Here is a 26,231-nt window from a genome sequence, read left to right as displayed (position 1 = left end):
TACCTGCAGTCATAATACAAACAAAAGAACATAACTCTGATAATGTGCACTGTCCTTGAAGTTGATTGGTCCACACCCGAGACAGCTTTCCTTCGAGCCTAGTCTCATATGGGTTGGACCAGATGACGCCAAAAGGCGCACAACTCAAGGACAATGCACCATCAGAGTATGAGAGCTCGGGGCAAGCATCTACACTATGGGGACCTCATTTGCCAGTAAAAATATGATAATTGTTTTTTTACCCTTCTATCTGGCAACAAAACTGACACCTTTTTGCAAGGAGTCATGTTTGCATAGACCGCAATACCTGCAGTCATAATACAAACAAAAGAACATAACTCTGATAATGTGCACTGTCCTTGAAGTTGATTGGTCCACACCCGAGACAGCTTTCCTTCGAGCCTAGTCTCATATGGGTTGGACCAGATGACGCCAAAAGGCGCCTTTTGGCGTCATCTGGTCCAACCCATATGAGACTAGGCTCGAAGGAAAGCTGTCTCGGGTGTGGACCAATCAACTTCAAGGACAGTGCACATTATCAGAGTTATGTTCTTTTGTTTGTATTATGACTGCAGGTATTGCGGTCTATGCAAACATGACTCCTTGCAAAAAGGTGTCAGTTTTGTTGCCAGATAGAAGGGTAAAAAACCAATTATCATATTTTTACTGGCAAATGAGGTCCCCATAGTGTACCTGTTTTGTTACCAGAAAAAAGGGGAAAACCTATTCTCCCTCCGATAAAATGTTTGGAATGGGAGACACTGTGACGTTTTGTCACGCGTAATTGTATAATTTGGTATCGAAATCGTCTCATCCACGGCGATACGGGGTATTACTGCCACAGATCGTATACCATGTGATTTTACTCCTCTTATCGGAGGGGTAAAAATTTAGTGGAAAAACCTGCGGATAAAGTATCACGGATGGTAAAATTTTTGGGTAATAGGTCTACGGATAAGAGGAGTTATGGGTAATAGGGTCACGAATAATAGGAGCTATGTGCAATAGGGTCACGGATAAGAGGAGTTCTGGATTTAAACCGTCTTTTTGGAAACAGTAAAACTTTAGTGATTCAACAAACACAAGCACAGACCATGTCCAGAAACACTTTGGTTTAATAATGACAACATATACACGCAGTTTTTTTTTTGTTTCTCGTATATTCATAACAATACAGCGCTGCAGGGGGTGTAGTGATTACAGTTTGGGTAGGAAACAGCAGTGCACGGAGCCGAACTGTAGTGATTTAACGGAGCACAAAGACACCCACGCAGACACAAAGATCCCCCAATATAGCCTCTAACAGGCTGTTGGGACAAGTGCTGTTAGCAAGCACTATGAAGGCCGGCATGGCACACGAGGGGGTGGGTGGCCAGCACCATGCAGGCTGCGTTTGTCTCCCCAGCGCTGATGTTACACACCCCACCAGGTACTCATATTTAAGGCTGAGTCGACCTAGAGGAGGCTCAGGACCAGCTTAACATATATTTGTCACTGGTGTAGGCTGAGCAGGAATCGAACTCGGATCCCCCGGTTTGTAGCGCAGGGTGCTAACCACTGCGCGACCGCTCCCCCAGACACGCAGACACACACGCACACACAGCTCACACCTGCACTGCATGTTAAGACTCAAGCAAGAACACATTACCACAGCATAAGCAATATGACAAGCAGGTCTACACTGTCGTGTTCGTACCAGAACATGTACATGTTTTCAGAAATTCATTTTAACTTTACACGGTTTTGTTCAACATCATCAGACAAACCACCGTATTCTAGTTTGTTCTTCGCAACGCAATGTATTAGCAGTGATGACATCATACAGCGTTATTATAACATGGCAATAGACCACGCACATTACAAAACTCATGAATTAATCGTAGTTATGCAGCAGCAGCCGCACAACTTTCACAATATTTTTTTTTTTGCAATTTTAAAAAAGAACAAGCTGGACAAACCGGCACAATAAGGGAGCCTCCGTTGTCACGTGAACAGTAATGTCCGGTGGGGTCCTAGGATTCTACCTGCAGTAAACGTTAAGGCCACCAGCAGACAACGTGGTCTGTCCATTCCCACATTAGCTTGCGTTGTGTACACTATAGTGTATCACCCTTGTGAGTCATCATTGAATTTGACCTTGGCTAAGATGTTAGTAGGTCAAAGTTCTTGTCATTTGCTGTCCGATTTAACGTCGTTTGGTTTAGCGTTCTGCAGTTTCTATAGTTAAACAGTGGTATATAAGACTAACATATTTATACACACATACGCACAAATATTCCCCATTTAGCTTCATAGACTGGAGGGGGCAAGTGCTGTTAATGAGCACCTATTAAGGCCAGCATGGCGCATGAGAGAGAGAGGTGGTTGCGTGCAAGCATCATTCAAACCTGGCCACCTTTTTCTCTACATCGTTGATGCTGACACACCACAACAAAGTGTTTAGGCTAAACTAACCTCGGGTAGTGCCCCAAGGTAAGTTTAGAAATCAGCTGCCCGCTGGTGTCTGCGGCATGGCCAAGGAATCAAAGCCCAGGTAGCCAAGTTTGGAGAGTGAAAATGCTAACCAATATAACACCACGCCTCCCACACGCGCACACACAGAGTTCATAACAAGTGTGCCACAGTGAGGAGGCTCCCGAAAAGAAACAAAACCGGGAATACCAATCAATCACTTGTCTAGTATTTCAAAACTAAGTAAGCAAAACGACACATGGCAGTTTTAATATTACAATAATAAACAATGTATTAAAACGCAAGAAACTATATATGTATACATGGCTTTTTCTTAAAAAATATACAAAGAAATTACAGCCTTTATGCAAGTCCTATGCATTGTCATTTACAAAACGCAAACGTTCACCTGCAAATAAACTTACAAAAAAAAGGAGAAATGAAACAAGCATTTTTGTTCATTTGTTTTTCAGGATCTCGTGTATTAGTCTACAATTATTTACACGCACGAACGGGGTACGGTTACGTCGGGTGTCCAGTTTTGGACAATGCAATGTTGCGTTTCTTGTGATTAAAGGATGTGCAGCCTCTGTCCAATGAGCTATGTAGTTTAAGTCACATCACTGGAAATGTCTAACGTCTTCATCTCTTTACAGATAATACGGTTTAGCTAGCTGTGAAACGTAGCCCATAAAGAATACGGTGTTACATGACCTAACCCCAAAAACAAACACGGATCACAGTGATTACTTTGAAATATTTGCTTCAAAAAAACATACATCACATTTCCCAATGCTGTAACAGTTTAGATATTTTATGTAAAATTGGAAAGGTGGTCATTTTTGCGTGACATGAGTGATTTCCATGTCATAGTGTGGAGAAAGTGTTCAGGTGAAAACAGGTTCGTGTTTAAGGTTGGGTTAGAAACTCCACACAGTGTAAATTCAGGTTTTCATCGCTTTACGCGGCAGATGCGTTCCAAAACGATGGCGCACAAAGTGAAAACCCGTGGCACAGACTGTCACCCACCCACAATGCACCGGACAAGACAGCTGCCGACCAAGCAGTGCGTACAGAATACAAAATGTTGTCCCACGTCTGACCGCATAGCCACAAATGAGTGAATTCAAATCGCATCGAGTGAAATGTGGAGAAATAGGTTAGCCACATATACGCAAAATCGCACAAACCGAACCCGCATAAAGGGAGCAAAACGTGTACACGAGAGGCAGAATTACGTCTCATAAAATACATAATTCTTCACGTTTCCATTTTCATCATCATCATCATCATCATCCACAGTCAATCCACTGCTGGATGAAGGCTTCCTCAAGCTGCCACCAAACTCGGTTGCCGCTGTTATTTTTCTTAAACGTCCATTTCCCATTATCGATCTCTTCCAGTAACCGGTACTGCCCAGACCCACTTACTTTTCTTAACTTTTTGATGCCATTAACCTGGGTGTGTTCTCTAATACATGTGCCCCTCTTGCTGTCTCTTCGCGTATCTGTAGATATCTTTTGTTGCACTCTGGTTGTTTTATTATACCTGAATGGACTGATAATTTATATTTACAGCCATGGTAAAGATAAGTGAAATCCACGAATGTTAAGCTATACTCAACAACATAGATCCACTCAATGTGGTAAAGTATCTTGCAACAGCACTAACCACGAAACTAAAGCTGGTAAAGTTATCTTGATTCAGGACAAAATGTCACGTCAGCTCAAAACAAGTGGTCTCAATGGAGTTAAAAGTAAAAAAAATACAAGAATTAGCAAATTAAGGTCCATCTGCCTGGGTTAAAGTAGTTGGGGTTTGCAAATTTGGGAAACACATCTGTATTCTGCAAGCCGCGTCCACCTGCTGCAACATGCAAGATCCAGAAGCACTGAGAGCCACGTCTCGTGTAACTGCGGCGCATTCGCAGTGGAGGTCACCGAAGATTTATGGACATAAAATGTTACAGCATTTACTCCCACGTTATTATAAAAAAAAACACGCACCAAGTTTAACAAGCGGAAACTCAATATGTTCTGCAAAATTGGCGGTGTGTCTTTGGGCAGAAGGGAGGCCAACTTTCCCCGCGACCGTAAATGAAAACACTAGAGGCAATGTTATTTTAAGGTTCTTAATAGATTTGAAGTGTACCCTATGTAATACAATGTGGACTTTGGACGTGAAGAAGGTGCCAAAACTATTTTTTATATTACAAAAACACATTATCTGGGTAATACCCAAACTTCAATAAGAAAACTTACCCTAACATAACCTCCGCTAATCAGGTCATACACCTATTACACATGATGCAGTCTAATTGTTGCCATCACTGGACATTCTATGAAGGGGGCTTGAAGTGTATCCTGCCCTTATGTTGCTCCAACTTATTTTCAAAACTTGTTCCATAACAAAAGACCGTTTATTTATATTTCACCAAGACAGTACTTACGTAACCAGCGACAGCGCGTTAAGTCAATGCCTTAATGATAGAATGCTTGCGTGTGGTTCACATGACAGGCTGCTATGTTAGATTATGACCCATAGACTCCTAAATGACATCGACTTAGTAACAGACAGCAGTGGGGAGTGTGGGGAGGGGTAAATGTGTGACGGTACGATGGCACTCACGAGAAAGCCCCCAGCCCCATTGGACTCGGCAAACGCTTGAAATCCGAAGAGTAAAATCAATTGATTTCAGCCTTTGATTGACGTAGACCACGTGGGAACACACACACACACACGACACCGCCACTGACAAGACTCTATCAATCACAAGCGGCTGTGAAATGTCTGCAGCTTATATGAGAAGCGATTTCGAAGAATGGATCTGTTTTTTTTTTTTTAATCGCTCGGCTTTCATGCCAAATGCGCACAACAATGTGCATCATCCACAATGGGTTCAAGTGTGAACATGCCTTTCTCGGGATTAAATTTGTCCGTACCAACCAGATTGGGCTCTCCAGGGCTGAGTTCCAGAAAATATGCCCCCCCCCTTCCCAATCCTCCCAGCTGTCCATGGGGGGAGGGGGGAAGGGACAAATATTCCTGAAGAAATGAAGCCCTGGCAGCTGGCACCAATACTATATATCTTTCAAAGTGAAGGTCAAATCAACCACCCTATGTAACACGATCTCGCCCCATTCTCTAGAAATATATTTCTACGGATAGTTTGTTGTTGTTGTTTTCTGGTAGATGACAAGTTTCCTATAATAACAATTTCCGACAGCAAATAATTATTATATTCGTAGGTGAGTTGTATTCACTGACATACAATCTAATGGGCAAATTATATTATAACTTAGGAGGTAGAGAAGTATATGCCATCGCATGACATCACATACTCCGATAAAAACTAATTTTACCTGTGAATTGTGGGGGGGGGGGGAGGGGGCTGCAATAGCCTAATCGTCACCAGTAGGGGGAGTGTGTGCATGCAGAGGAAGCTGGTTTAAAACCACGTCTGTTATCGCTCTCGTGCTGTGCGCGCTTTCCATTACAATCGCCACTGCACTTACGTGTCAGTGTACACACGCGCATTATATGCTGCATTGAACTTAACTAGTACCGAATTACCATGTGAAAAAGGTGAGTTTAAGAAGAGGTGATTTTAAGAAGAATAAAATATGCCCAACATGTAAACACATTAACATACCCGAAAGTTTATACAATGAAAATAGGCATGTTTCCTTTTCAATATTAAGCTGTCTCAAAAGCAAACATCAACATTACTACATACTTCCAGCTATCAAGAACTGTGTCAAGAACCCATCGCGATAGCGTTTCGTGCAATATTATTTTAAAATTGTTCGCTGCTAAATAGAGAGCTCGCATTTTAAAGTACTTTACAGATAATCCTACAAAGGAATATCTCCATTTCTAAAATTCTAAAAACCATGTTTAAAATTGTTACACATCTTTTCAAATATCTATTGTTAACACAATCATTTTAGTAAAGTAATTGTGTGTTTTATCTTATACGTAAGCTTTCACGACCAATATGATTAGCTATTCGTTTCTGTTGGGTTAGATCATCTAGGTATAACGTCAATTGTTTGTTTTACTATAAACCTCCACGTGAGACCTCAAATGTTGTTAACAGCCGATGATGCTCGATGCAATCTCCAGCGAAACATCGGACCAAAAGTGGCAACACATTGCTTTCTTTACAACATTCTTGCGGTTTGCTGAAAAAAAAGAAAAATCAAATTACAAATGTTCCCACCACGTGACAACTTGATTTGATTGGAGCGGTGAAGTGGTGGAGGTTATACTGGTAGGAACCTCTTGGTTACACTAGCCCACAGGGGATTATTGTGTCCGTCGTGCAGGGAGGGGCTGGGTGGGGAGGGGCTGCTTGGGGAGGGTGGAGAGGGGCTGGGCGGGGAGGGTGGGGAGGGGCTGGGTGGGGAGGGTGGGGAGGGGCTGGGTGGGGAGGGTAGGGCTGGGTGGGAGGGGTGGGGCTGGGTGGGGAGGGGCTGGTCACCCCGTGGTGCCCTTATAAAACTCAACGTTTAACCTACTCACGCTGGCTTGTGCCCGCCCTCACAGTCGGGCATATTTGCGGAATACACCACGCCGCCGTTGACCCTGGCCATTGACCGAGCAACCCAACGTTCCTACCAGCTCCCTCCGCAGGAATGTGTTAGTTAAGGAAAAATACATTACACCTACACGATCTGACCCAACGGAAAGTTGTTATTAATCAAACCAGTTTATATTACCTTTTTGCATAAAAAATACCATTACGGTATTAATTTATAGATGCCGAAAATTTTGTATGCATTCTTTTTATAGCGGTAATCTAGTTTTAAGCCGATTCCGTTTAACAAATATCAATCATTGACATAAACAATTAAGAATGCACTGTAGCCAAGATGTGACGGTTCCTAACATCATACATTTAATTATTGTTGTGAATTGAGCCGTGATTAATATGTATCATACATTTCAATTAAAACTTATTACAAGTTTGCTTTGAAATTTGTTTGAATTTAATTAAGTCGAAAGCGTCAGGAAGTATATTAATATATTATTTTGCTCATTTACATTTCAACTAAATTATATGAACATGATCAGCATGCCGGAAAGGCAGTATAGCATATACCATGAATTTTGCAGGGAATGTCAAATTCCTTAGATATCAGTACACAAATATTGTATGCACACATTATATTGCCAGGGCACAATATTTCTTACATACCAGATGACCTGTGTTCAAAGACGTGACTTTACCGAAAGAAACAAGAAGATGAATCCCTGCAGTCACGAAAGCTTTAAATCGAAATTTAAGGTATTTATAAGTTGATATTTATTCCTGAGGGATGATCAAATAATCCCTTTGTAGATATGGATGGGGAAGGCCTTGATACAGCAGTGGATTGACAAAGCGTTGTAAATAACTATTATTATTTATAGCTGAAGGTACATTGTTATCCTTAAGAGGTTTTTGGGTTAAATCGATTGAATATAAATCTGTCGTTAAACTCGCTACCACCTGACACAGCCATTAGTAAGGTTTGTCATGTAAACAGAACAAGTAAATTCGTTACTAGTACGGCACACTGATATGTTGGAGAGTAAACCCACAACTTTTACAACTCCGAGTACGACGTTTCGTCAGTCATTACAACTAGCATCATCAGGCGACAGCCAACTCTGGCTGTCAATTCTGGCTGTCGCCTGATGCTAGTTGTAATTATTGGCGAAACGTCGTACTCGAATTGTAAATGTTGTGGGTTTATTCTCCAACACACCGGTGTGCCATACGAGTAACGAATAGGCATGTTCTGTTTATGTGACAAACCTTACTAATTGGCTTTGTCGGGTGGTGGCGGTGGCTTTAACGACGCATTCATATTTACACGATCTAACCCAAAACACACCTCTATTATGGATATTGGTCGCGAAAGCCTACGTGTTAAAAAGTTATATTATTATCAGACCACCACCAATGATCTGATTACACTGGAATATTTAAAAGTACTGTAGTTAGTTATCCAATGGGGAGACTTGCTCTCAAAATGTAAATGTGCAACTCCCACTGCTGGCTCAAAGATTATTTTTTTCGAGTAGGGATATTCGTAATCCTATGCCTACAAAAAGAATAACTACCAAAAAACACGTGACCCACCGCAGTTTGGTCCATAATTCAGAGCTACACTATTGTACAGAAAATAATAATTGGAAAGCACCTACAGTTTTAGTTGTGCTTTGTATAACGTCCCCTGCAATTACTTAAGAAACTGCGCGCAAAAAAATGTACACGTTATTAAACATGTACATTTTAGCTTTTTGAATCGAGTAAAAAAAAAGACATGTTCATACCATTGCATCTCTGCACCTCTTCCGAAAACAACGCTGAAAGCAATGGCACTCTTGAGAGAAATGTGCCGCGTGTAAATGCGCGCGGTGTTATTACTGCTGCGACTTAAATTATTCTCATTAACGGCGTTGTGACTCGTGGGAACCTGACTTGGCCGCAGTGGCACTTGTGAAATAATAACGCCTGTTATTATTTATTCACAACACATTTACACGACCGTAGCTGCACTGTGCAGAGGTTTATATTATGTGAAATGTCTAATTGAAGTTGATAGGTTCATAAAGCTATTGAAAACCACGTGCTGCCTTGTGAGTAAAAAATGGCATGCTGAACATTGTTGGGAAGTCAAAGATAATGTTTTAATAAAACTGGAATCTCTTTTTAAATTTGTCATTTATAGGTGCTTTTGAAAAATGCACGCGTATTGAATTCTGCTCGCAGCAATTCAATTTGTGGTATTAAATGCATTGCGACCTTTAGCTTGTTATTTCTCTTTGTCTTGGCATTGTTACAAGTGAGATACGTCACGCGTAACCATCTCCTCGGCTGATTGAATGCTGTTGCACTGCAAGACCACAGCAACGATAGGGGATGAAGCATTTACTTCTGCAGTGCGATTGGTCAGACTGTTCTGCGTGAGCATATATAGACGCAGACCTTGGGCTAAACCAACTTAAACATGGGTGAATCGCACAAAACTATTTCAAGCAACTAATTGCATATAATCGTAAAGGTGTCAATACGGTCCATAACCAAATATTTTTTTATGTAGCATTCAAAAGGTGGACATTTTTTTAACCTTCATGTATGCTTCATTTCACGGGGCTTTCTTTTAAAATAAGCATCCTGATTTACCCAATCGACTTATGTGACAGCGATTTATAAATGTATTGTAAATAATGTGACAATTATTGGTGTTTAACAAACGTCTGTGCATGATGCGTCCTATATTTGCTAGTTCTTGAAAAAGAGTTGCTGCATTTGTATATAATTCGGTACTACATTGTGCTATGTGGAATGCATCTGAATTACGAATTGATTTCATTGCTAAACTTTTATAATCAGTAATTATACATTTTTTCTTAAAATTTTTGTTCAACATCTTTAACATGTATTATATTAATGTTATTTTATATAATAAACAAAACATCCCTTTCATTCCCACAAGCAAGCAAGCTATTTTTTTAATATATAATTCCAGTGTGGAATCATAACACGGAGCATCCTTGCTAATAACATTAACTATCCAGGCAGATGAAGCAGCACAAATGATACATTCTAATCGCAAATATAAGTGACTGCCGAGTCCATAAAAAAATAAAAGTAACAATAATTCGAAAGAGCTTTCGCAACTGTTAAAGCGGCCTGCCACAAACCGTTGACACTTCCACTGACATCCCACCACTCACAACACAGCGTACGCGCAAACGAGACCTCACACAGCTCTCTCGTGCCAGGCAGCAGCAGCTCAATCAAGAGGTCCATTAAAAAAAATATATTACCTAAAAAATATTACCTAAAGCGAACGCACGTGCGCACACACACGCACGCACGCGCACTCATGCAAGCACGCACACGCACGCGCAGGTGCATACAAGCACGGGTGCAAGTGGGACGCTATTCGTTACCACCGCAAGACGTAATCAGAGTTTTCCACTTGTAATCAGATGAGTATATGTCATCAGGCATGACTGTAATTTACGTCGGCGTGTAATCTGATTACATGTAAGGACATTTGAAGGTGACGACGACATCAGCTCATTCCCCAGTTTTGACAGCTGTAGCGCCCTCCATGGAACTGTGAAATTTCTTCCAATGCCATAAGCGTGCCATTTTATTGGTTAGTCTGTTAATATTTGTATTTAGCACTGCCCACAAATCTCCGCGGGATACACATCCAGGGTTAAGGGTGGGTGGGATATCTCACGTCAGCGCGACGCTCGAACTCAGCCAGCAAAACTTTTTTTTCAAATACAGTATGATACTATGATTATTACTATTAGAAATTATTATTCATGATTAAGGGTAAATTAGTTCCTTTGGGCAAGCGTTTCCAATCGTGGGGAGTGGGTGTGGAACATGGCCTCATCTCCGAGGGGCTTTAGATTAAATATTCCAAACCCCTTCATTGCGAGTGGGGGACGAATTTCAGCACTGAGAGACACTTCTTGTGAAGACTCCAGCAGCCATAGCACAACCAGCCCAACCTCGGTTAACTAGGCGTTTTTCAATGTACATCACTGACGACCACGGTGCTGGGTCGGGGCTCTAGTTGGGGCAGGCAAAAGTCCGCTTAGGAATTTTCAGTCTCAGGTGACACACAGCAAGGCGGCTTCACCGATAATAAAAATGCACAGGCCACCTGTGACGATGGAACTTTGCGGGACACACGCCAGAATGGTTCACCCGTTAAACTGCACGAGCTGCAGGTTGAGAAAGTGTCGTCGTCGTCGTCACATTACAGATGCTCTTTGAGCAAGCCGCACGCATTAACCCAAAAAACCCACGGTGGATTACGTAGCCTCCTCAACCTGGAGCCATGAGCCATGCGACGGTGATGAGCGACGTCACTCGAATAGCCAAAACCATCGCAAGCGGTGGGTCACAGTCACCAACTAACAACAGCCGGACAGACAACAGGGTGGTGGTGGTGGGGAGGTGCCGCCACTGCCTTAGGCCAGGTGGTTGTTGGGAGTCGCTGGGGCAGCTGCCGTGGGCCCATTGAGGGGGTTGAGCGGGTTGATGGGCGAGGTGGTGGTGGAGCTCTCCTCGCCGTCGGGACCGGGCTCGGCGCGATCCTTGCGGTCGGTGTACTGGCCGATGAAGGAGCCGTCCTCGTTGAATTGCCCCTCGCCGCCCTCTCCGTATTCCACCAGGCTGTCGGCGCTACCGCCCCGGCGAACCGAGCCGTTTGGGGATGGGCGCCCGCCCTTGCCGCCGACACCGTCTGGAACTTTCTCGTCCTCACTGTGGAGGTGAGTGGAGCCATGGCGAGGGTGGGTGGGGGTTGGTGGGTAAGGGGAGGATGGGTGGCATGGATGCACGGATGGTCACGCATGCACACACGCACGGGGCGAAGGTGCAGATGGGTGTAGATGCGTGAACGTGCACGCGCGCTCGTACGCACAAAGCAACGGTGCGCTCTCGTATACGCACGCACGTACACGCAGAGACGCGAACTCACATATGGACTCGCACACGCGCACATATGCAAAGGCACAAACTCGCACGTGCTTGCACACACGTGTACATACACGCAAAGACACGAACCCATACACACGTGGACAGACCAGAACAATGTACATGCACAAACTCATACACACCTGGACACTCGCACACATACGCAGCACATACAGGCAAATGGATAAACTCATACACACATGGACATCCAAAGACAAACACACTCGCACGTGTGCACACAGGCGCAGGCAGGGGTGAACACACACACACACAAACACGTTTTCACCCAGACAGACCATCGGGCAGTGTTACTCGCGTCGTACACATATAACTAAGACAATCGGGCATGACGTATACGCAACGGACAATGAGAGCATGCTCCTAAGACTACCGCACGAACACCACGATGATGACACATCAAAAGACAAAGATACGAGGACGAACGCATAAAACAAGAGCGCGCAGCGATATTGCGTTTCAATGTATCACTGTACAATTTTTAAGAATCGGTTATTTTGTATTATTATTAGGCTCGTTGAGGCTCACTGAGTCTCAAGACTCTTTTTCAATGAGGGTCCCGTCAACGTTTTTTCAGTAGGGGGCGATGTTGCTGCTGCTATGCCTGATGCCAAGCGAGTAATGTTTCAGCATTTTGGATTACTTCGCCAAAAACCAGCTACGTTGCGTTGTTTTTTGTTCAGCTGTTGGAGGAAACCCATGCGGAAACATTTTGACAGAATGCAATCAAAGAGAGCGTTTCTCAACATCGCCATCATCATCATCATCTATGAGCTCTCATCAGCTGCTCTTGTTGTTATGCGAGCGACGTTGCCAATTGCACGATCTACCCACTATGACAAACAATACTGGCACAGCACCGACAACGATAGCACACACAGCACTGCTGGACTGAGGGTTTGCGCACACGCAAGCCTGGCTTTCTGTGACCTACCTTCCCAGGGACCTATGCACGTGAGAGAGATGTGCACGGGGACAGCCAAAGAAAGAGCATTAGGCTGGTTAAAAGTTGAACAGAGTGCAACGTAGAAAGCAAGCAAAGCGCAGGTAGCAAGATCCAAGCACTTTCATGGTTAATAGAAACGGAAAATGAAATGTCTCAGTTGCTGATAAATAGAATGAAAATAAAACTTGTTCTATTAAGTTTAATTAATCTGCAAATGAAAATCTTGAAATTAAAACGGAAACAAGTTTCAATCAATATGACCGTGCCTTGTTATTTTTAAATCATTGTCCTTATTTTTTCCGTTATAAATGCAGGAAACCTTCACTGAGCTTCACGGTTGTTTTTCAAGAGGTCCTTGCTCAGCATTATGGGTAAATTTCTTACTAACAATGTCTGAAAGGAAGCCGGCGGAGCTGCCGAAAGACTCACACATGCACACGCAAGGGGATAACTCAATTGCATAATGCGCAATAAGGGGATGACGCTGAGCACGAATATGATGAAGAAGTGCATGTTTTTTTTCTTCTTGGTTCTTTCGGTAAAGTCACGTAGAAGGGAAGTAATAAAATAATAAAAATAAAAGTGCATGTTTTTTGTATATTTTCACGTGTATACTTGAGGGTGTGTGTGTACATGTGTTTGTGGTGCCATGCCGTGGATAGTGCACCGCGCTATGAACCCGGCGATTCCACTTTAGGTAAGATTTTTAGGCTCGTGAAGCTGTTTTTAATGGACCTCTTGATTGAGCTGCTGCTGCCTGTCACGAGAGAGCTGTGTGAGGTCTCGTTTGCTCGTGCGCTGTGTTGCGAGTGGTGGGATGCCAACGGAAGTCTCAACGGATTGCGGCAGGCCGCTTAAAAAGTTGCGAAAGCTCTTTTCAAACAGGTTCTGAACCTTCCCTAGATCGACTCAGCCTTCAATGAGTACCTGGTGCAGTGTATAAACATTGCCACTAAGGAGACAAAGGTGACCGGGCATGGTGTTGGCCACCCACTAGTGTGCCGTGCTGGCCTACACAGGTGTCCAAAAACAGCACCTGCCACAACAGTTATGCAGGGGTTATGTGTGTGAATGTGAATACTTTAGCATGTAGACGTGAGTGTGTGAGTGAGTGTGTGAGTGAGTGCATTCACACCTGTACGTGTCTTCCTTCATCGGCTGTGCTTCGGGATCAGGATGAGCATCTTCCTTCTCTTTAACTGAGAAATAAACCAACAAAATGAAGCATTAATGATCATCTGAAGCCCCTTGGGAATCCTCTACACGCCATGCCCTATACTTCACCACGCCATGCCCTATACTTCACCACGCCATGCCCTATACTTCACGCCATGCCCTATACTTCACCACGCCATGCCCTATACTTCACCACGCCATGCCCTATACTTCACCACGCCATGCCCTATACTTCACCACGCCATGCCCTATACTTCACCACGCCATGCCCTATACTTCACCACGCCATGCCCTATACTTCACCACGCCATGCCCTATACTTCACCACGCCATGCCCTATACTTCACCACGCCATTCCCTATACTTCACCACGCCATGCCCTATACTTCACCACGCCATGCCCTATACTTCACCACGCCATGCCCTATACTTCACCACGCTGAAGGCAGGGCGTAGGATAATTTAAGGTGACACTCGTCACCGATGTTAGCTATGGCCGGGGAATGGAGTTCAGGTGCCTAACCAATTTTGTCCACTGCTTCCCCCCTCCCCTGCAAACATGCAAATAACAATACCACAATTGCTGTATTCCTATAGCTAGAGATCACTCTATTATCATGACAGTGATGACGGGGTGGAGCGGTGACACAGTGGTCAGCACACTGCGACAGGAACACGGCAATCTTTTTCCGACCGTGGCATAACCACCAGCAGCGAGTGATATCTTCAGCAGCCTACACTGACCCACATGGTGGTGGTGGTGGTGTACAGTCAACGAATCGTGAACGACATGGCAAGACAAGACGTCCTTCATCCAGCAGTGGACTGACAAAGGGGCTGTGATAGGATGATGTCGGTGGTTTTGATGGTGTACATCAGCGGTTCCCAATCTCTAAATATTTCTTGGACCACCGCATGCTAATAGTTATTTGAAATTGTACATTTCCTTGGTGAGGATGTTATTATTTTTCTTTTCCGCAGACCCCTGTAGTAGCATTGCGCACCGCCAGGGGCCTGCGGATCACAGGTTGCTAAACCGCTGGTGTACATACGTACGTTGAATTTCTTTCCTACCGTACGTAGCCAACTGTGCCAATCGGCGGTGCGGGGGAAGAACAACAAACCAAACACAAAAAAGCAGTTCTAAAAAAATCAGTTTTCAATATAGAGCCCATAGCTCCAGTGGCTTTCTAATATCGGAAGAGCATTCCAGATGGCCACATAAGCGCATCTGAAAGCGAGCGATGCAGCGACCATCTTTTTTCAATGGCTAGCCAAAAGTCACTGCGAGGATGACCTGGAGTTTGTGCGATGGTTTATGCTCCTTGACGAGATCATCAAGGTATTGTGGTTCATTTGTGACATGCACTTTGTGTGTAAGGAGTGCGACCTCATAATTATAATAATAATGACGGCGATGTGGAAACTCTTACCGGGATACTTCCCTCCTCGGTTGCGTCGTACGAAACAGATGATGAGGATGATGAGCACGAGCAGGACAATAGCGCACATGAGCCCGATGAACCAGCCCTGCGTGGGTATGTTCACTTGCTGGCTGGGTTCAGCTGTCAAAGACAACCACACAAGACATGAGCACAGAGCGATATAAAGACAAAGATCCCCCGTAGAGACTTAACAGACTGCTGGGGGAAAGTCCTGTTAGCGAGCACCTACGAAGGCGAAAAGACACACACGGGGGGTAGGTGGCCATCACCATGCCTGGCTGCCTTTGTCTCCCTAGTGACAATGTTATTGATTGTCACCTTCAAATCTCATATATGGTAGACTTGAACTCTGATGCGATTTTGGGTTGTACGTTTTTGCTCCACGTTCTGGGAACATCTTCAGGTACTGAATGTAGGCTCCCACCACGCGGAGTGAAACGTCACACAATGTGTTCAACAACACGTGGTATAAATCCTAACATTAAGCTTAATAATGTTGTTATCGAACAACCAATCAGAGAGCTATATAATACAATCATGAACAACCTACAGAGTATAGTAGTAGGGTTTTACCCTTTCAACTGGTACAAAACCTACAGAGTATGATTCATCTTCTTGTTTCTTTTATTTAATTAATTTAATTAAGACAAATCGGACCAAATTAACTATTAACATTTCCTGATAACAGAAAATATATAAGTTATATTTTGAGCAATGACCTGTCTTCAAAAGAGAGATCAGCAAGATATATATATATTTTTAAATCCCCCAAATGTATAAAAATTGTGCTTTCGACATCATTTGGAAGGCAGAGGTAGATCAGCACCCCGTGTTAGAGAATATTCCGCAGAAAATAATACCATAGAACTACTTCTAAGATCACTGAAAGTGACCTCTTAGATACGCTATGGATGCTATACATTCCCACATCCCCTGCTGTAGGGATGTTTGTAAAGTGGCAATTAAACATAAATGTAATATTACATTTTTTAAGAGTGGGATTTTGCCTAAATTATGTTTCATGTTTGTTGTCACCAAATGATTGGTGAATGAGCTGATACCATCAAATTGTTCTACTCAAAAATCTATTAACTTTTTTTATTTTAGCAAGTAAGGCCCACTGAGCTGTATAGCTCTTTTTCAGAAGCGACCTAGCCACAAATGATAGCTCACTTAAGTGGCTTATCGTGTGTAAATTTAAAGCAGCCAAATAATCTAAACGCATGTTGATTCTAAATGTGGAGACAAAAACGGGAGGACCCAGAGAAAAATTCAAGCAACCACGGAGAGAACATGCAAATTCCAAATATACAGGTGCCAGGGTCGGGATCAACCCCACGACCTCCACACTAGGCGAGGGAGATGACATCTCACCACTGTAGCACCTGGTTTCATAGCGGGTGGCTTACACCTACACCCCAAGTCAGGCTCTCAGCAGTGCTGGCGAAGTGCTCAAACTCACGTCAGCTGCCCAAATCTGAGGGAGTTTAAATTTGTAATTTAACAGTGTCCAAGGGTCCTTAGAGATGTACGTAGCTAACCGTGCTATTTGTTCAGTGATTCATATAAACATCTCGTGCAACTTCATGAAATAATAATATATGAGTGTGAAAAGACATACACTTTTCAGCGAGGGTTAGTTGTATATGAATCAAAATGAAACTTTGGCATTATTTAATTAGCCAAGGAATTATGAAGTAAGTTGCATTGAAGTAATTTATTTAACAGGATTTTTGTTTAAAATCTCGTCGTAAAATAACAATTCAAGATATATCTTCTTGGTTCTTTCGGTAAAGTCACGTAGAAGGGAAATAATAAAAATAAAACATAATAAAATAATGTGAGAATTTTATTTTATTGTTTTATTTTTATTATTGTATTATTTCCCTTCTACGTGACTTTACCGAAAGAACCAAGAAGATGAATCCCTGCAGTCACGAAAGCTTTACATCGAAATTCTATATATAATTTCAGATGTATTTTTTTTCGAGTAGAACCAACTGGGATTGCAAAACAAGATGGCAAATGGTAACCATGTAGTAGCTTGGCTTTCACCAACAGAGGGCAGTAGCACACAGACATTTACACGATCCACAGGCACAAAGGGAGGCACTTCACCAATTACGAACCGCCACAGTACTGCAGTTGCAGGAATGTAATGGCAAAAATATAAACCAAGGTGCTTGCATTACAATATTATACTTAAAACTGCCCTTTGATTTAAAATAAATGCACACGCAAACATACATTACCTCTGTGGATAGACAACCATTTTGGTGACTCCATGAAGTAAATAACAATGGTGTTAACAGCATACATGTACCTATTTGAGCAATGACCTTTGCACCATCATGATCATTATTGGTCACAAGCCACTGTTGTAAATTGTACGTTCCTATGGCCCGAGCCAGTCTTTTGAGTGGACAAACACTGCATGACTGTATCACCGAGTGGCACTACTGCACTAGATTGTGTTGATATTACGAAGCACAGATAGATGATGGGCTGATCAGAATCAGTACAGTCCTGTACGTATGTATAATTTTGATATGGTTTTGATGGTCCATGGGACATTGAAACGTGATGATCAAAAAGTCAGTATAAGGGTGTTATAACAAGCAGACCAAGTGTCTCTTTGCTCAAAGCAACATTCTTCTTCAGTGGCAGTCCTGAGCCAGTGAAGAAAATTCCACACTCTTATGAAAAAAAATGTCAGTGTCGACATCAAATAACCATATTTAGATTTTCACAAAGTGATAACCTAATTTATAAATACTAAAGGGATGATAATGACAACAACGGCGATGATTATGAAGGAAATAAATACGTGGGTTAAGACAAAAACATTTTAAAATAAAAACCCAATGCATTTGTCAATAACCCCGTGGCCTTAATAAACAAAAAATTGCCAACATGTTAGCCAATGGTCCTGCTTCATAGCACATAAATGAAGAAAACCATTCCCCCGAAACGTTGCCTATTATGATTTTTTTCCTTTTAAGGCCGCGCACTGTTATTGATGAATGTGTTGAGCTTTTATGTTATTTGTGCCCGTGCATCATCACTGCCAACGCAGCAGCGTCACCAAAATCGTCCACTTTCAAACCACGGTTCATCTTCAATTCCACTCTCACATGCAAAAGGGGCAGTGAAATTCATTTCGAGAGAAAACGACTCAAACCTCTGCTTCGGACAAACAAAAGTACGGAAACGACGAATTTGTTGTGCGGTGCGTTTTTTCTTTTGCGTGAAACATTCGAACAGCCTGACCGCGGCGCTCTCACCTCGGGCCTCAAAGACCACGGCCTCGCTGAAGCTAACGCTGGCCTGCAACGCCGACGCCAAGCGCATTTTGTAGGTTGTGCCGGCCTCTAGGCCCTGCACCACAATGTAACTCTGCGACGTGTTAACAGGAAGGGGTGCGCAGGCTCTTCTCCCAGCCCTCGACACCTCGGGGAGGATGGCGGAGTCCACGGGGTTGTGAGCACAGGGGGCAAGGCACGGGTACGCGGAGGGGATCGCACGCGCACACGGCCACGCACAGAAGCCACGCATGGGAATGCACGCGCAGGAAACGCACGCACAAGGCACACGATCCATGCGCGGAGACGTGTGCGTACACGTATTAAATCCATGCACACATGCACGCACAATCGCCCCAAAAGCAAGGATTCAAATAATAACGCACGGACACAGATTTTTCCGCACAGACACACGAGCAAAGATGCGCGCAGGCATTCACAATAATGCACGCGTAGGTGTCCGAGGGAGTGCGTGCAGTCATGCGCACGGATTTGTGTGTACGGACACGCAGGAATACACCCCACAGGCATGCACGTAAATTCACGCACAGGAATGCATGCATGGAAATTCACGTATGAAAACACGCGTCAGTGCACACACGGGGACAAATGCACATACGTGTATTGGTACGTGCAATTTAAGAATCGTTATGCAAGGGCACAAAGGTTCGGTGTACCCATATGTGCAAACACATGTAGGTGTATAACGCACACATACACATACGCACACACACACACAGACACACGCGCAGGTATGGTGGACGTACCCATAGACACACGGACACACACACACACACAGAGGGGTGTGGACGGGGCAGAGGAAGGCAAAAGAGAGAAAGTGAACAGAGCAGAGTTAAAGTGAATGCACGGCAAACATTTCATCGTCACGTTAATAATGTTCAAGAGGCAACTGAAACAGCAAAGTAGGAAAATGAAAAAATGACAGGGAAAACGCACGTAAGGGTCGTAAGCAATGCCACGTGACATTTTCAAAACTACACGTGATTTGTTACTCATGCAATGCAAATTAACGTAGGTCTGAACAGGTTAGGGTATAGTGTGCTTTCCCAGATTATATAACTTATTAACAAAACGAAATATTCAGTGTGCATGCATGCACGTGTGTGTGTATGCAAGTTCCAAAGAAATATCCTGCATATTGCAGCATTACCTAGTGAACCCTATGTCAGAGTGCACAATAAGCATAGTTTTAGAGGTCAGAGCCAGCTTCCATCGAGTCAGCAGTTCTATTCTAATTACTTTCTCCAATAATTTCTGCAGCCAATTAACAAAGTGTTCTGCCTTGCAGCTTACATCGGAGGGTAGGAAAAAATCCGTCTGATGTCAGCTGCAACCTCGTACCACTGTGTGATGGCATCATCGCTTCAATCCCAAAAATCTAATAAATCTCATGAGGGTGACTATAATTCGTCATAACAGACTTCCATAATCCGCCTTGTAAAGGGATAACGAATCTGACTAAGCTCTGACCTGGTGAAATAAAGAACATAATGGGATCAATCATTCAGATTACTGGATTCACACTTTCACTATATATTAAAAACTACAGTTATGATTATTTATGTCCCTCCAAAACAGTTTGTTTTCTTTGGTTGAAAAACAAGAAATTTGTTTGAAATCAGCAGAAATGTTGGCCACGTAGGAGCAACATATGAATGAGGTCAAATATCTTATTTTAGAGATTGATTTAAACCAAGTTTAATTATGTAATTGTCATTACCACTATGATAAAGAGGAGGATAAGATATTTCATTCTGCTATGCAGTTTAGTTCGAAATACTTTACAACAATACGTTTATTAAAACGGCCCTGTAACCGAAGAAAATAATTAGCTAAAGTGTCCAGCAATGGGAGTTCTCCGCTGTCAAGGGCCACTCCCTTTAACTTAAACCAATTTCTACAAATAAAATTTGATGTGTCTCTTTCTGCCCCGGCGAGCAAAGGTAATCCTGAACCAGTAGTGGAAATTCTCCATTCCTTATCTAATCCAGGGACCACTCACTTTAAACTTCTTACAAAGACATATTTATGTATGTCACAAGGGGGGTGATGGGCTGAAGTGACAAGCCCTGACTGGGATGCACACACACACATTGCTTAGGAGGCAGCGTTTATTAACGATGAACGTGCCGTCGATGTTTTAGCCTGCGCCTCTCGAACCCCGTTGCACTGTCGGGAAGTTGACCTGCGGTGACGGTGTGATGCTCGGCTATCGGCGTACGTAAAAGTGTGTGTGGCATTAGCGCCGGTGCTTACTGTTGTTAAGCATGTACTCGATATAAAACACCGTGCCGGCACGGAACGCTGCCGGCATCCAGCTCACGTTAGCAAACTCCTCTCCGGCCACCGACACAATCTGGGCTGCTGGTGGCAAGGCACACGCGAGCACGTATACAAAACTCAACGAGATACATACTCTTAGTTCTTTCGGTAAAGTCGCGTAGGTAAAAAATAAATTAAATTAATAAAAAATAAAAACAATAAAATCACGACGTTTCGGAGGCAACACAAGTCTCCGTCTTCAGGTGAAACTATCACAGCTGAAGACGGAAGCTTGTGTTGCCTCCGAAACGTCGTGATTTTATTGTTTTTATTTTTTTATTAATTTTAATTTCATTTTTTACCTACGTGACTTTACCGAAAGAACTAAGAGTATGAATCCTTGCAGTCACGAAAGCTTCAAATCTAGACTCAACAAGATACATACACACATCACAACGATATGCACATGTGTACACGGCACCAAAGAAAGGGATCCGCCGTTTTGAGTTACTGGTTGTAAATGCCGTCCGCGAGCACCTATTAATGCCAGCACGGTGCATGATGGGAAGAGAGTATGGCAAGCACCGTGCCTGCTGGTCTTTGTATCCCTGGTGCTGATTTTTTATGCACCATAGCAGGTACTGACTTAAGATTGAGTCGACCTCAGAGGATGTCCACAACAGGTTTAGATACCACATCGCTACTGAAGTTGTGCAATTGCCGGCAATCCAATATAGGTCATCGGATAGTGGCGTCCATTCAGGCTGGCAAGGCATTCGTGGGAGTGGTGCGGCTAGAATCAGGCCTGCCTGCTTTTGCCTCTCCAGCGCTGATGTATGCACACTCCACCCGAGTAAGCATTGATAACAGAGTGTAAGGGTTAGTGCTGTCTGTGAACAACCACTAATATATTACGACAAAGATCCCCAGTGTAGCCTTCAACAGACCTTTTGGGAAAATGCTGTTAGCAAGCACCTATTAAGGCTAGCACGGCGCACGAATGGGTTGGTGGCCAACACCACGCCTGGCTGCCTCTGTCTCTCCAGTGTTGCTGTTTACACACTGCACCAGGGACTCATTTAAGACTGAGCTGACCCTGGGGGAGGCTTAGGAGTAAGACAATCGTCACGATGTTGGCCGTGAACGGGTATCGAACTGGGGTCGCCGGGTTCATAGTGCAGCATGCTGACCGCCACACTACCACTCCGCACTAAAACTATGCACGCACACACATTTACACGCATAGAGACACACACACACGCGTACTCACAACACACACCAGTTGCAAAAGATAGGCAAATGTGCTGTGTGAGCACTTACTAATTAACTTCTACTGAGTAGGTAGTAACGGTTGTGCTGCATGGCCCTGCGGTATTTTTTGGGATTGGACCTCGTGTTGTTGAGCACGATGTCTGATGCTTCCAGGAAGTGGAGAGAGCGTCAGATGCAATAAAGAACAGCACGCGGTGTGACGCATAAACACATCGGAGAGTGACACCTATTAATCTGTTGATACACAAACAGATGGATCGGCACATACAAGTGCCCACAACTATATCCGTCCGGGTGCATCAACATCCTCAAGCCAAAGGCAAAATCAATGCAGAGATCGATTGGAGGAAAATGATCCGCTCGTTGGTGGCTGAGTAGCCTGGTGTTTAGCACAGTCAACACTTATCCACTTTGCATGCAGTCAATTGTTCAGTTCCTACAGATGCCCGGTAATTTCTGTACCCCATTAATTGCCAATTTGACATTCAAAGCACTGCGAGATCATCATTTTGCGAGAGTAGGCCACTACTTGTGTTTCACTGTCGCAGCACGCAGGTCGATTGGCATGCTCCAATGCTCCATCTCTGTGTGATCCACTAACCCTGCTGCCAAGTCACCAGTGTTGGTATGCGCGTCACAACACCTGGCCACCACCATCGATTGAGCGGCACAACCAACAAATCAGTGGTGGAAATGCCACATTCCTATGACGAGAGCCACAGATTCCACATGTGAAGTTATCTGCATGCATAAGCCATGTGGTGGAGCTTGTAAGACTCTGTAGAGAAAGTACATTTCTGGCACGCCACAAATGGGAGCAGATTGGCCCATCGGATGTCCACTTTTGACCTGTCAGAGCGGTACCTATTTTATTCACCCCAAAGGGATGATAGGGTTGAGTCGTGCCCCAACTGGGATTTAGCTTGGGTCGTTCTAATTGTGAGCCAAGTGCTCCAAACAGAGCGAGACCAGACAGGGCATTGAATATTTCATGCACAGCGCGACGGGACTTTCATCCGAAGCCGTTCTTTACGCAAGGCTTCTGCTGCAAGGCTGGCAAGACAAGAAAGGGCACCGATCGGCAATATGAAGCCACTCGGTGGCAGGTGAAGGCAATCAGGGAATGCTTCGTGGAAGTAATGATAAGTTATAGACCTTAACTTGGATGTGATGAAAGAGCTGTTGGGAGTGTTACACTATAGCTCAGACCATCGTGGTTGGGGTATGCAAAACACGTGCATCATGTGCAGGCACTTCATACACATGGGCATCGGGCACGTATACACAACGTACAGTACACACAACACGCAACTTCATGCGTAGGTAAGGCAAAGGTTAACTTTAAAGATGAACATGGCAATTGATTTTAGCGATTACCGGTTAAGGATGGGATGTAAATTTATGGTAGGGTGAGGCAAAGCATTAGTCATACCCGGCCACATTTATCTCTCTAAGATTAATTTTCATTATCACACTACACCAGGGGCAGAGCAACAGGACATGCTCAGATACCAAATCGCCACTGTAGCTGCTAGGACTGCAGTGCAGTGTGGTAAACACTATACCACCCCTTCCCCATAATTATATTCATGAACAGACACACAAACACACGTGCACGCAACCAACAAGAATAAGAGGTCATCACTGTCCATGCCGATAATACCAACACACCTCACTATCACCGCCTTCCTTCAGCTGGGTCCCACAGCTGTTGCAAGGTCACGCGATCTCCACAGCTTTCCCACTATCTGGCTCTGTAGGTCCTGCCCCTTGGTCATCGATCTCTGGAATCCACTCCAGTGCCTCTCTTGGTAACCCATCCTCTCCATCCAGCACATGTGCCCCACCGATTGCAATGCGACACGGTGGAGAGATATTAACTACCTCGCCTGGTATGCAGTATACAGGAGGTCGTGGGTTCAATACCGACCATGACGCCTGTCTGTATATTTGTAGTTTGCATGTTCTCCCCATGGTCGCGTTGATTTTTCTCCGGGACCTCCGGTGTTTTCGTCCACATTTATAAACATCCATACAGATGACTTGGCTGCTATAAATTTCCACATGGTAAGCCACTTTGTTGAGCCATCGTTTGTGGCAAGGTCGCTTCTAAAAAATAGTTATATAGCTCAGTGGGCCTTACCTGGAATAAAAAAAAAACGCTTTAGTTTAAGTTTATTGCGTTCCTCTGCAATGCCAAACACGTTGGTAAATGTAAATACAACCAGGGAAAAAAACGTTGTCGGAACAGCGTTGCATTTTCTTTGTTCAAACACTGCACCGGTCCTGGGCTTTTCATTTCGAGCACAATCAGCTGGGCCGATCTCCGAGGGTAAAACCCCTACGTGGAACAATAATGTCAGACCCAGCGATGCAAGGCAATGTTTCCAGAAAATATGTCATTGCAAAGTTATTAGGAGTTTTGGAACGAAATTAATATGGGCATAACGGGGCTTAGGTTTACTTCTTTGAAAAAAAAAGACAAGAAGCACGGGTTGCTACAAAATTGGCTGTGGACCAGTTTAATCAATATTGATAGATTATGATGCCATATCCTGACACATAGAGCCAGTGGTAATACATAGTTTCATGGAGGCAAATCAACTGTTGTTATCTTAGTCTCTATTGTGGATTGGACTAAATTGGGTTGTTCTCCCAGATGGGTACCCATCATTGACTGACTCTTTTGACCTTTTGTTCGTATGTTGCGCTGACTAAGAGACTCCTGTGTGTGTGTGTTATGTTCCACACTCAAGAGAGCACTGGACAGTGTTCCTCTCCCCATGGATGCTCTGAGCCAGTGGTAGAAATTCCACATTCCTCTGACAGAGTTCGCTTCTCCATAGGACAACCACTGGTCACTTCCCATAAAGTGGAATTTATTTTATTATACCCAGAGGACGATTGGTTGAGTCAACTCTATACAGGGATTTGAACTTGTGACCTTGTGGATTGTCAGTCAAGCAAGCTAATTACAGTGCCACCAAGCCAAATTTAATCTCAGGATCTCAAATGTGCAGGCTCAATGCTCTATAAATGTTTTATTAACTATTTTTTATTTATCAGGTAAGCAGGTAAGGCCCACTGTGATATCTAGCTGTTTTTCATAAGCGACTGGCCACAAATGATAGCTAAACGAAGAGGCTTATCACATGGACATTTATAACAGCCAAATACTATAAACGCATGTTTATTCTGAATGTAGAGAGAAAAACCGGAAGACCTGGAGAAAATCCACACAACCAAAGCGGAGAAGATGCAAACTCCAGATATACAGGCATCAAGGTTGGGATCGGACCTACGACCTCCTGTATACCAGCAAAGGTCGTTAACATCTCGCCACCATGGAGCCCTGACACAGGTATCAGCATTGGCCACCTTTGCAAGAACCAGCCACAGCTGAGAGCAAAAGTACATTTGACAAAAAACAGTTACAACATACACTGTCAAATAATTGAGAAAAAAAAATGTGGGGTGGCTCAACCACTGTGAAAACCAAGTCACCTTGTGCTGCACTACAAACAGCAGCTGCTAGACAGACAGTTTTAGAGCAAAGGCACATTGCAGGGTAGAAGTGAAACAATTATGAAAAGTTTTCCTGAATTTCGAAAGGCTTCCATCCTGCGCAAAGCAGGTGTCAGTGGAAGGGTCATTAGGTAGTGAGGAGAGGTTGTAAAGTGATACGCTGTAGAAACACAAGTAGGGGCTGACATTCTCACGCCTATGTCATTACATGCCGTAAGGATATATCCTACAGAGTGTGGAGTTTAAGTCTGACGAAACGAATGTAGATTTTTGAAATGTTTGTACAACTTTAAACGGATGGGTCTGTGCAA

General features: G+C 43.7%; 1 protein-coding gene across 1 annotated transcript in view; it reads right to left on the bottom strand.

Annotated features, from left to right (window-relative positions):
• Positions 1-1,097: 1,097 nt before the first annotated feature.
• Positions 1,098-26,231, bottom strand: part of LOC133349523 (neuronal cell adhesion molecule-like) — a 146,443-nt gene continuing 121,309 nt past the window's right edge. The window contains 6 exon segments of the mRNA XM_061563057.1: positions 1,098-11,740; positions 14,053-14,116; positions 15,527-15,658; positions 18,823-18,949; positions 18,951-18,988; positions 21,118-21,225. Of these exon segments, the coding sequence (XP_061419041.1) occupies positions 11,446-11,740; positions 14,053-14,116; positions 15,527-15,658; positions 18,823-18,949; positions 18,951-18,988; positions 21,118-21,225 (764 nt within the window). The 3' untranslated portion in view covers positions 1,098-11,445.

The sequence above is a fragment of the Lethenteron reissneri genome, chromosome 30, assembly GCF_015708825.2.
Source record: "Lethenteron reissneri isolate LAM-NWPU_2019-01 chromosome 30, ASM1570882v1, whole genome shotgun sequence".
In the NCBI taxonomy this organism is placed as follows: Eukaryota; Metazoa; Chordata; class Hyperoartia; order Petromyzontiformes; family Petromyzontidae; genus Lethenteron; species Lethenteron reissneri.
Note: the sequence above shows the minus strand (reverse complement) of the source record. Positions and strands in the feature narration are given on the sequence as shown.